This window comes from Puntigrus tetrazona, chromosome 5, assembly GCF_018831695.1.
Source record: "Puntigrus tetrazona isolate hp1 chromosome 5, ASM1883169v1, whole genome shotgun sequence".
Classification (NCBI taxonomy): domain Eukaryota; kingdom Metazoa; phylum Chordata; class Actinopteri; order Cypriniformes; family Cyprinidae; genus Puntigrus; species Puntigrus tetrazona.
This window is the reverse complement of record NC_056703.1, coordinates 10,687,413-10,702,124: the sequence shown is the minus strand read 5'-3', so window position 1 is coordinate 10,702,124 and position 14,712 is coordinate 10,687,413. Positions and strand designations below refer to the sequence as shown.

Below are 14,712 nucleotides of genomic sequence, written 5' to 3'. Positions count from 1 at the left end.
TTGTTTAATTCTGATCATTTAAATGCATTATCAGGTTGCAAGCGTAGATGACAGCAGCAGGTAGTCTTTTTGTTTTTTACAGACAAAATGTGTCATTCATTATATCTGGTTTCCATTATCATTCCATTACATTCATTCAAATTTTTTTTTGCAAGGCTTTAAAGGGGTCATGAGTTGCCTTTGTTTTATTTATATAATTCAGAAGCAATAGGCTATGTTCTGTCTTGTTTTGACCCCTTTGAATAGGTATGGCAGATTGTACACTTGGAAGTAAATGCTCACTGCTATGACTGGCTAACAGTTGTGTGTGTTTGACAGCTTACTTTCTTCACAGATGGACACTGCAATGATTTAGGTTAAATGCATAATTACTCAGTAAATATTAAACAATCTGTAGACAGACAAACAGACAATAGTGACCATGTGATAAAACAGTTACTCACACTTGTATGTTGCAACATTACTGAGACAGTGTTCATCCACACTATTACGACACAAAGTCAAATATTACACAACCTGTTTTTTTTAAAAATTGGTTTTAATATAAACCATTTTTAGACTAACAAGAAAGTTTTGAGTTCTGAAACTTACAGGACGTTTTTAATAATACAATGATTTAATAATACAAATTCCTCAGTTAACCAATAAAAACACTTAATTTAGTTTTTTTAGCTAATATAGTTAATTAAAAACTTTTTGTAAAAGTAAAAATAGACCATTTTATGGTGTGGCCAGGAAAATCAAATGACATGGCCAGTGTAAATTTGCTCTCCTGACTGGACCGGAAGAAGAAAATTCTTATTGCTGAGCCCTGTGATTTTCTGCAAACACTCTGAACTACACACCAACCCTGCAAACATGATGCAAAGCCTCCGTAAGAAGACCAGTCACCTTACCAGACTGATAACAGTGTGTTAGCGGGGCTGTGGAGCCATTGTCTAAAAGCACAGACATTTTCCATTCAAAACTTTTATGCAGCAACTCAATTAACACAATTAGTTCTAAGCAGAGAGAAAACATGGATCCAGGCGAACATTTCTATACTGTTTAAATTACAAAGTAACAACTTAAACCATATGATTAGATGTCAAAAGGCAAATGAGTGTCAAAGTGACCTTTTGTTGGAAACTTCAGATAAATGTTTGTTGAAGACCTGAAGGACGGATGTGATGTGTTGAATATTGTCAAATCATTGTGCCAGTTTATTATATGGACAATCAATTTACAAGCCCAAATAAAATGTTGGCTAATCAGTGTGGCAATGATCAATTTAATCTTAAAACCTCAAATTCACCAGAATTTTCCGCCTTACCGGACTGATCGTTCATCATTCGGATGGCTTTGGCCTTGGCCAGCTCCAGCGCTGTGACCCATCTCTGCCTCTCCACCTCTGTGCTGGCTTTCAGATGGTAAGTGCGCCCCCCACTGCTCAGAACAATATTGCAGGCGTCTTCGGTGTCGATGTGAGCTGTGGCCAGGTTGATGGTGCCGCGGCACGTATGGGCCATCTCTGCCTGCGTCCTATCAAGAGCGACGAAGTCGGAAGGATCAACCAAAACATGGAGAGCAGGGAGGTGTTAGAAAGAGACAGGGAACAATGAGGAGAAGAAAAGAAAGAAAAAGAAAGTGATTAATACTACTGTTAAACCTTTCATTTAAATGTCCAGTTTGTTAAATGTTGAAGAGAGGTAGCACAAAAGATAGCTGTACTGTGAATTAAACAATACGTAGACTGAATATCACATCCGTCGTATGAAAGTTAAAGAAACACTGAGCACCTATAAGTGTTAACATTACTACACACAGCTGCATACTGAGTGGACAGAGAATAGAAGTTAACATGGCTATTGTGTGTCAGCTGGCCAAACAACAACACTCAAACAAACCAGCCAGTGTCACAGCCAGAGAGACAGGGAACAGAGCGTGATGTAAACCCTGACAGAGAGATCAGGAACAGAACTTACAGTACCCACTATCGAACAGCAAAGAAACTACTGAGGCCTACACTAGTGAAAAATGTATACATTTAAAATAACTTACAGTACAAATCTATTTAATGACATATCGCTCAAGACTTACAAAAGTACAGCTAATTTAAACTTGACTTGTAGTACTGCTTGTGTAAAATGCACATTTCTTAATATTAAGGCTAAAATGTGTTTTTATTGTTGCTATTGATGAAGACGGTATGATCTTTGATTAATATCAGTTTTTAAATGCAAGATATTTAAAGTGTACCTGAAGTAGGGCTGCACGATTATTACCAAAAATCATAATTGTTGATTATTTCTTTGAAATTGTAATTGTAATCATAATTACATTGAATTATAATTATATTCTTAAACAAACAAGAGAAAAAGCATGGGCTGTGTTCCTCAAAAGCACTGTGCGTTAAGATGACTACAGAAACCACTGGTGGCAATGGTTTTACGATCTACTTTGGTGTACAATGCTTTTTGGAAACATGGCCCAGAACAATAAAAGTAAGATTGGCTGTGTTAACCGATCTCTTCTAGCTCTGCTTTCTATAACACATCTTCATAATGATCTCTTTTAGTGACAAACAGATGGATCATTGAAAAAAATCAATCAGTCACCAGCGTGCTATTTTAAGATTATTGGCATCCGCAAACAATTTGATCAAAGAAATAACTTCATTCTTGTTTTTAATTTAATGAACCAGAGTAAAAGGCTAATATTCAGTACATTTAAACCGACATTTTCTTTAATTGTAGTGATCCTGTGATGTTGTTTAGAGTGTGAAATCTGAAAAGATAGCAATGAGTTTGTCGGGCCATTCTAATGAGCTCTAATTTAGCCAAGCCTTGAGTAGAGGCCTAACAAAGACCTAAATCCTCACAAAACAGCCCAAGAAACACAGGAAATAAAGAAAGATTCCTCGCTCAGCTGCTTATGAAACTCTGATTCAAACTCAACTGTGTCACGCTACTGAGGCTTTGGTAACTCAGAAAGAGAAAATGAAAAACAGGTTCAGTGAAAGTGTAAAAAGTGAGGGCAGTAAAAGCCATGAAGGGGAATAGAGGAGGAGTCAAAAAGTGGGGAGACACCCAGAGAGCCAGGACCCTGTCTCTGTGTTACTGCTCTGGTTACCCGGTATCTGTTGCACATCTCTAATGGAATGTCAAAGCTCTGACCTCTCAGAGAAACTGTGAGACACATTCCACTAATTCAGAGCAGGTCAGACATCTCTGACACAGATATATACTGTGTTTGTGGAAATAAATGTGTCTGTATTTTATGTATATATAATGTATATATAACTAATTATTCATATAAACCAGTTATTTATAGTGTATCAAAAACATGATCCATTTTTTTCTACTCAAAACAAATTCGCCCATGGCAAAATCTAAAGATTTCATTGGTCATGTCAATCAAAGTGCTAATTGCCTATACAACGCTGAAACAAATACTCACCCCTGACCTTAACCTTAGTGTTTGGTAGCACATCCTGATAGATAGCATTACTGTTTGTCATGAGATCCATCCTTCTGAACTCTGAACTGAATCCATAAATTTTGAACTTTTCTAGACAGGTGGCTGCTCGAGTTGACCAATGAAATTGGCTGTGAAGTGGGATTTGAGTTTAACTGGTTTGAAAGAAAATACAAATCGCAAACATTATCAGCGTAGTCCAATTAAAGGACAAATGACCCTTTTTAAGGAAAAAATTAAAAAGACTGATGAGTTATCTTTTAAATCTGTCTGATTGATTTATCACTAATTGTGCCTGACTGAATTAGTATGGTTACTGAATTAACATGTGACTCATTTGAACTCATTACAGTCGGTGAAATCAAGCTTTAAATAAAGTTAGTTTTGTGTACTTAAGATTTGTGAAATTTAAATTTGTATAATTACTTACCAGTTGTTCAAAAGACTGCAAAAACGGTTAATTGTGTGTTAAATTATTGTCTTTGCACAAAACCATCATTTAAACCAAGTTTAAAAACCACAAACTTTAAGGCCTATGATGTTCATGGTAATCCCAATAAATGCTAAGAACATTTCTGTCTGTTAGCACCTAGCAAGTTTTTAAATTTTGAATAATAATTTCAGTAATGTTGCCTACTTTGAAACTGAACAATTGGTGTGAGAAATATATATTAAAAATATAATATTTTTAAAATATACCAGCGTAATAGGAAATCTCAATCAGAAAAAAACAATTATCTCCTTCCACATTCAAAACACTATTCTCTATCACACTAGCCTCACTCTTGTGTGTGTGTCCAACGACTGTTGGCTACATTTATCAGGCCTTCTGGGAACTGATGGTCTGACAGTCAAGCAAACCGAGTAATTGGCTGAATCCAAACTCAGGTGACCGAGTCACCAGGGGGAGGGATAGATGCACATTCAGCTCAGAGACCAACCCTCAATTACTATATTCACTCCATCACACAAAAGATTAAAAAAACTCTCTAGAGCTTAGATCGCACACTCAAAACATAGCAAAGCAAAAGCAGACAGGAGAAAGAGAGAGAAAGTTAGGGGGGAGGAGGCGTGGAGGGGTAAAAGCAAAGATCTTAAATTAGCTTCACCCACCCTGCAGGGGACAGAATGGACGCAAATGGCTGTAAGTGGGTCAGAACTGAGAACATGAAGCCAGGGTAAGGAACTACCATGCAGAGCAAAAGAAGAGAGAGAGAAAGAGATATGTCATTAAAACCTGCAGAGAGAGAGAGGCAGACTGAGAAAAGGGTAAGGGAAAGTGAGGAGAAAAAGAAATATCAAAGAGATATATTCAGATTTTTTTCAAAAAGAATACATTCATAAAAGCAGAGGGAAAGAAAAGGGGTTGATATCGATGAGTCTACGAAATTCAGTTATCCTCAGATGTTTTCAATCATGATTTCAGTTAAATATATAAATTATATATATTTAAAAATCTCATTTTAAATGGCTTACAGGACTTTTTAAATGGTTTCTTGTCAGTTAGCAAGGCTGCTGTTAAAACTACAATACTGTGAAGGTTTTTCTATTTTAATATATTTTAAAATGTACTTTATATCTAAAATGTTACTACAGGCTTCACTGTCACATGAACTTGAAGAAATCATTGTAACACACTGATTTGCTGCTCAGGAAACTTATTATTTTATTATCAATATTAAAAGGGCTCAATGTTGAAAACAGCCATTCTGTAAACATCATTTATTTGAAACACAACAATCTTTTGTAACTTTATAAATGCTGCCTTGTGATCAATTTAATGCATATTTGCGGAATAAAATTATACCTTTTAAAATTATTTCCAAAACAGCAGCAACTCTTTCCTTTCTGTAGTTTGGCTTGTTCGAGTGTCATATTATGACATATTAGCACTATCACTTAAGGTCATTAAGAAAAGGTAATTATTTTTATTTCTATAGTCTGTTATCCCTCTATTTACATTTTTGTACTTTTTTCAGTTGCAACAGCACTGCAACACACTCCTGATCTTAAACTATCCCCTGGAGACTATCAACAGAGGTTTTGCTCTGCAGTGGCCAAAACCCATATTATTACATGCAAGAGAAACACACACTCAGCAATGAGTGATGAAATTTACTGTATTTAGAGTCCATAAATAATTACAGGAAATGTGCAGAGTGTCAGTGAAAACATTATGCAAACAGTCACATTCCAAAACACCCTTCTCTCCGTTAACCTCCCATAAACCCTTGAGGGACACACTCCTCTCGGATCATGTGACCACATTCTTCCCAGTAGAATGGAACGTTATCACTCACATTGCAAAAGAAGGTCAAGCATTGTCTGGAAGCGAATGATTTAGAGATGCCCTGAAAACAGAACATTTGGCTAATTGTGATAATACTGATTATTATGTAATATGCAATATGATAGGCAATTTGATTACTGTTTAATTTTCATCTCATGGCCTAAGTCAGAATAATAATTTTGTTTTGCTTGTTTTACAATTAAGAATGTAATGAAAATTTGCCTTGGCTAAAGGCATCTTAATGTCTTATTCAGATCAACTCAATCTTCCAACGAAATGTCAGACTTGTCCCTGGTGATATATGCCCGACTTTTCTAATTATTTAGTCCACTTAAACACAGCTGCTTTGGCTGTATGTCATAATATGGTCATTTTTTTTACTATTTCACTAATGGATTCTTCATGAACTAACTAGAAATGAACTAGAAATGAAATATGCATAAAAGGAAGCAGTGAGAGTGAAAGTGTTTAAGAAGGAAAACACAAGAGGGGAAGATATGTGACTCATCACAAGCAGGAGAAGGAGGAGGGGAGGTGCTGTGACCTGAGTGCAATTTATGCAGCCATTACACTTTTACGTGTTTTAGCACTGCAGATGACAGGATTGTGTGTGTGGTGATGGAGGTGGGGGTTCTACTTCTCTCAGTAAAACTAACACATCAGCAGAACACGTCTGAGGCATGTTCTTTAGGAAGCCTCTGCATTTCCTTCAGCTCCCGTAACAGCACTACAGGAGCTGAGTTCTTCAGAAGTGCACATAAAGAAGAGTGATTGATTAATGTGTCTCTTAGTAATAAAGCGCAAGTCTACATGACGGCAAGATCAGTTCGATCCAGCCCAGAGAGATGAAGAGGTGTGCATGTGAGCAACATCATCTCAACCCAAGGGCCATCGACTCAGTGTGTCAGAAACAGCCTCGCTGGATGCTCGAATGACTCACACGCACATCAGCTCAGTGATCTTCGCTAAAAGCCATGGAAGGAAAAGTACAGGAAGGAAAGGCAAAACAGACTGAATGCATTGTGAATTCGCGATGCACCAAATGATCTTAATTGAATTGACAATTGAAAATAACTTTGCTGTTATAATGTAATAAATGAGTTTTGAAATAGCATTACTGAAATAACATAGCTGTTTCACTTCAGTTAAAGAACAAATATAAAGTAGCAACTGACCAGCTCAAAGAAAAAAGCATGAAAAAGCATGAGCCTTTTTACAGGAGTAGAAATTCTCCTCTGTATTGGGCATATTACAGCAGGGATTTTTCTCCCAGTACTTTCTCTTCCCCACTCAGATTACTATACCAATCTGCTTCTTCACTAATTGAACCGCAGGAAATGATATGAAGTCTGATAACGCATTAAAAAAGAAAACTGGCCAAAACCAACAATTCTGAACATACTGGGGAGAAAACATACAAAAAAAATACAAGCAGGTTTTGTTTGGAAAATATGATTAAAAAAACAATAATGCTTTAATTTGGTTTCATCAAGAATTGATTCATCAAAGAATTCTGAAAAAACAATAATAATGTTTTGTTTCTTGAGCACTAAATTAAAATGTTTTGTGAAGAATCATGTGACACTAAAAAATACAGCAATTGCTGCTGAAAATTTAAAATTGTTGAGTCAACTAAAGTATTTCAAGTTGTTTTTTACAGTGTATTAGAGGTAATGAAAAGTTCTGGTTTTAGGTTGACATGCATGCAAGGTCAAAAAACACTTCCATTGTATTAAAATATTTACTTTTACCTTATTTGCTCAAGGACTCAAACCTTATTTGCTCAAACAGTTCACTCAGTAATTCATTTTCTTAAAACCCTCCATTGCGTGAGATTAATCTGTGGCAATTGGTCCAATTGATCGATTTCATTTTCATTTAATCACACCTGTAATGATTAAGCAGCGTTTGTGAGTGCAGTGATGCTTTGTGTGCAGCGTTACTGAGAAACAGCTATTTTTATGCTCCAAAAGTGGCATTTCCATTTAGACCAAGCAGAAAAGAGCAATAAATACGCTAATGTTTCATGTTGACCTCTACATAAAACAGCTTGAGATTTGTTTTAAAAATGGAGTTGACTGTTTCTTTTGAGAGAAAGAGTTTTCATTCACTTAGAGCTGTGTTGCATGCTGCATGAAAGGTAATTTTATATTTATATAATGACTGCATGGGGATGGTTAGACTGATATCAGCTGAAAATAAGAAAATGCTGATACAGAAGCCACCTAGAGAGTGCGAGTCAGCTGCTCTCTGCTTTTAAGCGCTGTGAGATGTTGTAATTGTGCATATTTAGCAGCATAAAGCAGATTTGCGTGAAAGACTGGTACAAATCTTTCCATTCACTTGACTCACTCAAATATATTGACCACTAATGCACTAATAAAAATGTAAGCATAAAATATTCACTCTAAGTACATCTCCTGTATTTAAACAGTAATGATGTGTAGCGCACTTCCTTAGGCAATAAATACAGGTTCACGTCTAAATCACATCCCATGCTATCTCATTCCCCATGCTGCGTCTAGGAGTCTTTCTTTAACAACAGTTTTCTTCTTTTGTGAAACACAAAGGAAGACATTTTTTTTAAAAATCTTTTCGGTCCAAATAAAAATACCACATACAGTCCGCAACAATACAAGCGTGAATAAATGACGACAGAAATTCAGTTTTCACGTGAGCAACACGTTAAACTAGACTAACAGTTACTTTTCCAGTAATAGCAAGGAATTACAAGAAGCCATTCATAATCTAATGACTGTTATCATACATTGGCTCTAAAAATATTCACACATTTACTGTGGCTCTTTCTGGCTCCCCAACAGTGTATCTGGCAGGTTGATTTGGCAGACATTAGCACGGCACGTTATCCAGACACTCCATTGTATTGGCTACGTGAGCACCGCTGCCAGACCTCTCCGATGACAGAAGATCTAGCTTTACACCACTGCAATCACCTTCCACCATAATAGACTATTAATAGAGAAGAGCGGCAAGAGCCTTGCTTCTTCTCTTTTACAGTCAGCAGAGTGTCGCTTTCCCTTCAGATTCTCCAGAGCAGGGTGGAAACCCTGTGGCACACTGTGTTAAGTGTCAAGAGGCCCACAGGGTCTGCCCAGTAGAGATACGGACTGATGGGCATTGCTTCAGTGCTCTTACAAGATCCTTTGCCCTTATTTCATTAGCCGCTCGACTACAGATGTACTCCATGACACTATCACGATGACCCTCGTGACCATCTGTTAACCATTTGTTCTAGATCACAGTTGGTGCACGATACAGTTCTGATAGCACAATGGCTCTCAGATACACTTTTTGAACGTCTGGAAACTCATATCTCTGATTGAGGAACAGCATTCATTCAATTCAGAAATATAACACAGAAGTAGCCAAAAACAAAAACATCCATATTCAAAAATATTAAAATTATTTCCTTCTGTCACCAATTTACATATCGCATACATCATGCATATATTTGTTATTAACTAAGTTAAAGATTAGTGTGTGGTCTATCGTGTTTTAAACTTGTAAGTAGCTCAGAACTAATCGTGAGATTTCCGACTCCACTTGAAAGGCACATAAAGAAAAAAAGCATAATTGGCGACTATTTGCTCTAAATTTACTTGTAATACCATGTATCACGTCCAGCATGAACTTGTTGGAAATAATGTAGACTGGCAATATTTCCAACTTTTTCAGTATGGGTCAGGAAATTAAAAAAGAAAGTGCTGTGACTGATAATCCCAAGGCCAGTCTTTGCAATATTTTCAGAAACTGCAGAATCACCAGCAGTAGAACACTTTATTACAATTCTAATCTTTATAGCTCAAAGAACATATGAAGAGTTTATTTGCAAAACCAGATAATTTTTGTTAGTTAACACAAAATAACAAAAATAACCCAAACTGCAGTTGACTGAGATCCGCTGGAATGCACAATGAAAAAGACGATTTTTAAAAAAAGCGCCTGACTCTTCATACATTTACCTTTTGCTGTATGCATATCGCCATCCTATTCACATAATGTGCAATCACTTATACATTTCAATGGGCAATCTTTCTGCTTGACTAAATAATTGAAGGCTCTTCTTATGGGACAGACCTGGATGTGGTAATGAAGCAATTAAAACCCAGCAGTAATTAGGATTTTTTTTTTGTGACAGTTACCTCATGTGATCCTTGACATAAGGGGAGAAATGAAACATGATTACCATTGCTGGCTTGAGGGCCTCTTGAACAACAGGTGTTACTGGCCAAACTCACAGGTGACACATGTGAAGGTGGTTTAAAATTTAAAAAGATACTGTATCACTGCATACATAAGCTTCACATCAGATATCTCAGCCTGTCATTCGAGATACTGTCACAAAACAACAACAACACAATAACAAGAGTAGTTTTGCTGTATAAAGCCACATTCATATATAGAAAAGAAAAATAGTATACTTTTTGTGGATCACACAAACACATATATAGATTAATTAATCAGTAACAAAAATAATATAGAAACACTTTCTTTTTCATGTTATTTTAAGGGAAGCTGGTTACCATGGTAATTGTTTGTAAGAGATATTTAAACCGTTGAGCGTTACGCTGGCTAAAGCTAACTCTGGCTAACACATCTGTAGCTGGCCAGAGGCTGAATATGGACCTAAATAAATTATTGTCGGCTGAGTTCGCCATAAAGACAAGCCATGCCATATATATGATGAAACCTAAAGTTGTAAGACACGCCCACATATACAAGCAAAAGTAGGTTGTCGGATATTAAAGTGCAAAGACTCTCATGAGCGTCACACAGCACCGCTAAACGAGAGTAACGTTATCACTTGACGTTAGCATGAGCGCTAGCTGACGCGGTAATAAAAACAGCGTACTGTTGTCATTTAATAAAAGAGACAGCCTCGTAATGATGTTTAAGGGCCTAGTTTAAAAAGAAACAAACGGTGGTAAAGTGGGGCGAGGGTTTTGAGAGGCGGACTAGCATCTGTCCACACAAGAGACGCGCTCATGAAGTGCAATGAGTGTCCGCGTGTGTGTTTGACAGCTCTCATGACCTGCTTTGACATGACAGACCCCTACACTAGTCTACCGCACAAAAGCATACCAACATAGCCCAGTAACGTTATAGCCTAAATACACGCATATATTGCATACTAAATGAATGACATGGACATGTGCATATGGAAGGCGCATTATTTACCTGTAATAGGACAGCAGTCCGTTGCTGAGCACGAACCATCTGCGCTGGTAACCTTTGATGTAGTTAGTCCATTTAAAGAGCCAGCCTTTGTAGGTGTCCGAGCCCGGGGCCGGTGTCCCGCTCGCTGGCGTGGACGCGGCACTCTTGCCCTGCTCGCTCATGCTCACGCTCCTCCTGCCCCGGTCCACTGCCGCAGACTGATGATGCCGCCGCCGCCGCCGCCGCTGCTGTTTGCAGGATAAGCACGGAACTGCGGTGAGAAAGGACACGATCCTGCCGGGGCCGCTGCAGGAGCGGCCACTCTCCCCCATAAAACTCACCGCCGATGCTCTGAGATGGACGGGCTACCAGAGGAGGAGGAGGAGGGTCTGGGGCAGGGAGAGAGACACGGCGCACTCCCCTCTTTCTCCCCGACGGCAGAGAGAAGAAGCGCGTTGGAGAGCAGGAGCGACGACCACTGGCGCGAGAGGAGAGCGAAATCACCCGCGCACTACACACGCTCAAATTTGTCATCACATTTTAATCTACATTATTCACGCGAATAACAAACATATTAGTGATATTACCGAACGATAGAAAACACGCGCTCGATAATAAAGGGTATTTAAAATGCGTACTATTACAGGCGCTTCTTCGTGATATACACAATTCTAGTATTTATTTTATGTATTGCTATGTGAGTTTACGTTAAACAATATTCACGATGCGTTTCAGGCCTTTTTATGTAAATTCTTGTCAGAAGAAATACTATGAAACTAAACCCATTGAACACATTGTAAACATTAAAAATGTATTGGCACGGCGCGAGATAAAGTTCAAATGACTTCAATGGTCTCTTTGTCGCGTCATTACCTTTATTTATTACAGCCTTCCTCACGTTAATCCATATTACCTGTTCTTGCTGTATGGTTTAGTAAACCCAATTAAGCTGATAGGGGGAGCATCCATTTAGGACTGGTTGTAGCAGCGTGGACGGTTGAGGACAGGGTTGCCAGGTTTTAACAGCAAACCGCGACCAATTGCTACTCAATACTAGCCCAAATCTCTTTTCAGGGGAATTATCGGGAAAATTCGCATTCGTAATCAAAGTGTTATTGTTACAATAAAATAATTAATATTTAGGCTATATCCTAGTAGGCTAATCACTGACCTGGGTATTTCATTCGCTTTTTTTTTTTTTACCAATGTGGCTCTTAAGTGTAGTGTACGATTAGTTCAATACTACTTTGGTTATTGTTATTTTGTAGTTTACAACAGTCTTGCATTTTTATTAACAGATTTTTTTAAGGAAGAAAAATACTGTTTTCTTTAATAGCTACTGTCATCATTTTTTGTTCTTTGGCGCATTTATTTGCACATAACCGCTTTTCTTTATTGTGTATTGTGATCATTTTGTGATCAGGTATTTCATAGTATAGGGCGGACATGGAGACTGCGGTCATGTGATGTTTTGTGATCGTTCACCAACTGATGGCGCCACAGCGTTTCAAATGTGGCACAAGCGGTCGGTTTGGGATGCCAGAAGCAAATGAAATATTCAACAAAAGAGAGGAATAGCTCAGAAATGTTTTGAAAGTGTTTATTCATTTTTCATTGATGAAACATTACAACTACTAAAAAGAAAGGTTTGTTTTCGTTTTACAAAAAAGCAGGTAGCCCTTTAAAATCTAGAAGAAGAAGAAAAAAAAAACAGACAATCCTACCAAGACAATCCATATTCAGCAAGTCTGAATGTTCAGTCTAAAGCCTTTAACATTACTAGCACAGGACATATTCCACAAGAACATGACATCTGCTACATTGTCTAGTCCTCAGTCCACAACCATAGCACAACACTGTGTGGCATGCAAATGTATGAGCCCCTCTCTGCTGTTTTATAACACTAGCCTGACTTTTTCTTTATCACTTACATTTAAACTACATGCTGCTTATTTCGCACTAACATCGTACAAAAACACAAATGCTCAAGTACTGTTACGAAGATATGTTTGTACTCACTCATGTAGGTACATCAGTGCAATTTACCCCTGAATGATTTTGGTTTTGCCAATTAAAGCATGCAGCTCCATTAAACAGAAAACTGATACTTTATGATTTAAAAAAGTCTGAAGGATGACCCAAGTTGCTAACTTATTTATTTTTCCCATCTTCTGACGGAAAGTCTTAGCTCTTTTGAGTCATGTAAGATGTGTACAAGTGCATAGATGGCTGTCAGAGTTGCATTTGTGAGGAAGGATGTAGATTTTTCTTCTGTGCACACTCTGAGAATATTATGTCTTATGACCTTTTTCTGTCAAAGGGTTTGGGTGCGTGGTGTCTAGGACCATACATTTTTCTCTGTCTAACGAATTTGCACCTCTGTGCCAATGCTCCACAGTTTATTACCTCAGACCAGAGTATGTGACACAATAGGTGTAGCAGTGCGACAGCTCTAGCTGTGAATCAAGACTTCTGCACAGCCAGCCAATCAATCATGTTTACTATCAGTACATCTACAGGATTAGTTCATCTAAAGCTTGGGCCAAACATCTACCTGTTCTCTATGTTAAAAGAGGAAAAACAGTAGACCCAGATCAACCCAAATCTCACTGCAGACACTAAAGCACTTTAACTTTAATGTATTCAGAAATACTCCAGAGGATCTGGATTGCGCTGTCATCTACTACTATACAGACTGCAGTCCACTGCAGTAAAGGATGTAAGCCTCCTCTGCATCCTGGTTCAGCAGAAATCTTCAGTTTTGGAGAAGCCCCAGAGGACCTGTTGGCTTTATCATCACTTCTCACAGCTTCTAGAGTGCCAGTGATTGTACATGCTTGCTGAAATCTGCACAACACCTCACTATCCTGCTAGAGGAAGACATTATTTTTGTGCCTCATTTCTTCAGTGATCTATATTTAAGGAGGTAGGATGTTTGCCATTTACTTTTATTTGGCAGGGCATATGGTGAAAAATTGCAATGCCGTGGATATGCCTATCTAAGCAAATGTGCTAAGAAGTTTGAAATGAAATAAGTCAGCGTGATTTAACGAAGTCCAAGATAACAGCTAAGGATCTCCAGGTACCTCTTGGCCATGTTCATACATGGAAAGTCATCAGTAAGAATGCTGGTGCATATTTTAAGGATAATCTCCTACATTTCTTAAGTCAGTCGCACAGTGGACAAGAAGTGCAGTGCCGTGTTTAAGGCCCAGTACAATTAGAATAGGTACATACTTCTATTCAAGAATAAAGACAGTGGTGTCAGTGAGTACAAACATTTGCTAAAAATGCACAATACACAATCTTCCTATCTACACAATCTCCTAAATTGTAGCTGATTGGCGCCGCCAAAAAATAACCATATGTTCAAATATTAAAGACATGGCATAACACTTCTTATCCAATGTGTGTGACCCCTTTTAGCCATTATAGACAAAACCACTGCTATTAATAAAGCTGTTCCAACCTCATTGTAGGAATATTATTTTCACTTTTGCAGTGTCTGCGTAAGATGGTCTTGGTCTGGAATTAATACAAATTGAATTGGACAATGGTGAGGTTTCTGTATATGAACCACGGCATATGGTTAATAAGGGTTATGTAGTGAAATGTGACAGGATTTGAAGCCTGCAGCTCCTTCAACATTAAAGTCCTGAAGCAGTTTTGCAAAAGGAAGTTGGTCAATGAGTAACAGGACAGAGGATATTTTAAAGGGTTACTCCACTCCGAAATTAAAATCTGTGTTACATTAATAACAGTTAGTGTTCAAATCAAAGCGTAAATAG

At 37.8% G+C, this 14,712-nt stretch overlaps 1 protein-coding gene across 3 annotated transcripts; it reads right to left on the bottom strand.

The window, feature by feature from the left end:
• Positions 1 to 734: 734 nt before the first annotated feature.
• LOC122345984 (oxysterol-binding protein 2) lies at positions 735 to 11,346 on the bottom strand. Of its 3 annotated transcripts, XM_043240586.1 has the most exons (4): positions 11,266 to 11,346; positions 10,946 to 11,172; positions 1,313 to 1,521; positions 735 to 850 (listed from the first exon to the last, which is right to left on the bottom strand). In XM_043240586.1, exons 2-4 carry the CDS (start codon positions 11,104 to 11,106, stop codon positions 741 to 743), a joined length of 480 nt encoding a protein of 159 aa, XP_043096521.1. In that variant the 5' UTR covers positions 11,107 to 11,172; positions 11,266 to 11,346; the 3' UTR covers positions 735 to 740. The 3 variants fall into 3 exon arrangements, with proteins under 3 accessions (XP_043096521.1, XP_043096520.1, XP_043096522.1); XM_043240585.1 differs by lacking the exon at positions 11,266 to 11,346 and having other exon boundaries at positions 10,946 to 11,233; XM_043240587.1 differs by lacking the exon at positions 11,266 to 11,346 and having other exon boundaries at positions 804 to 938; positions 10,946 to 11,233.
• Positions 11,347 to 14,712: the final 3,366 nt, after the last annotated feature.

Bases quoted from the DNA above. Each gene is read 5' to 3' on its own strand.
- LOC122345984 (XM_043240586.1), bottom strand. From the start codon at position 11,106: ATGAGCGAGCAGGGCAAGAGTGCCGCGTCCACGCCAGCGAGCGGGACA. The intron at 1,522-10,945 runs GTAAATAATGCG...CGCTCTTGATAG, and splicing joins GGACTGCTGTCCTATTACAG to GACGCAGGCAGAGATGGCCC. The intron at 851-1,312 runs GTAAGGCGGAAA...TCATGTTTGCAG, and splicing joins AATGATGAACGATCAGTCCG to GGTTGGTGTGTAGTTCAGAG.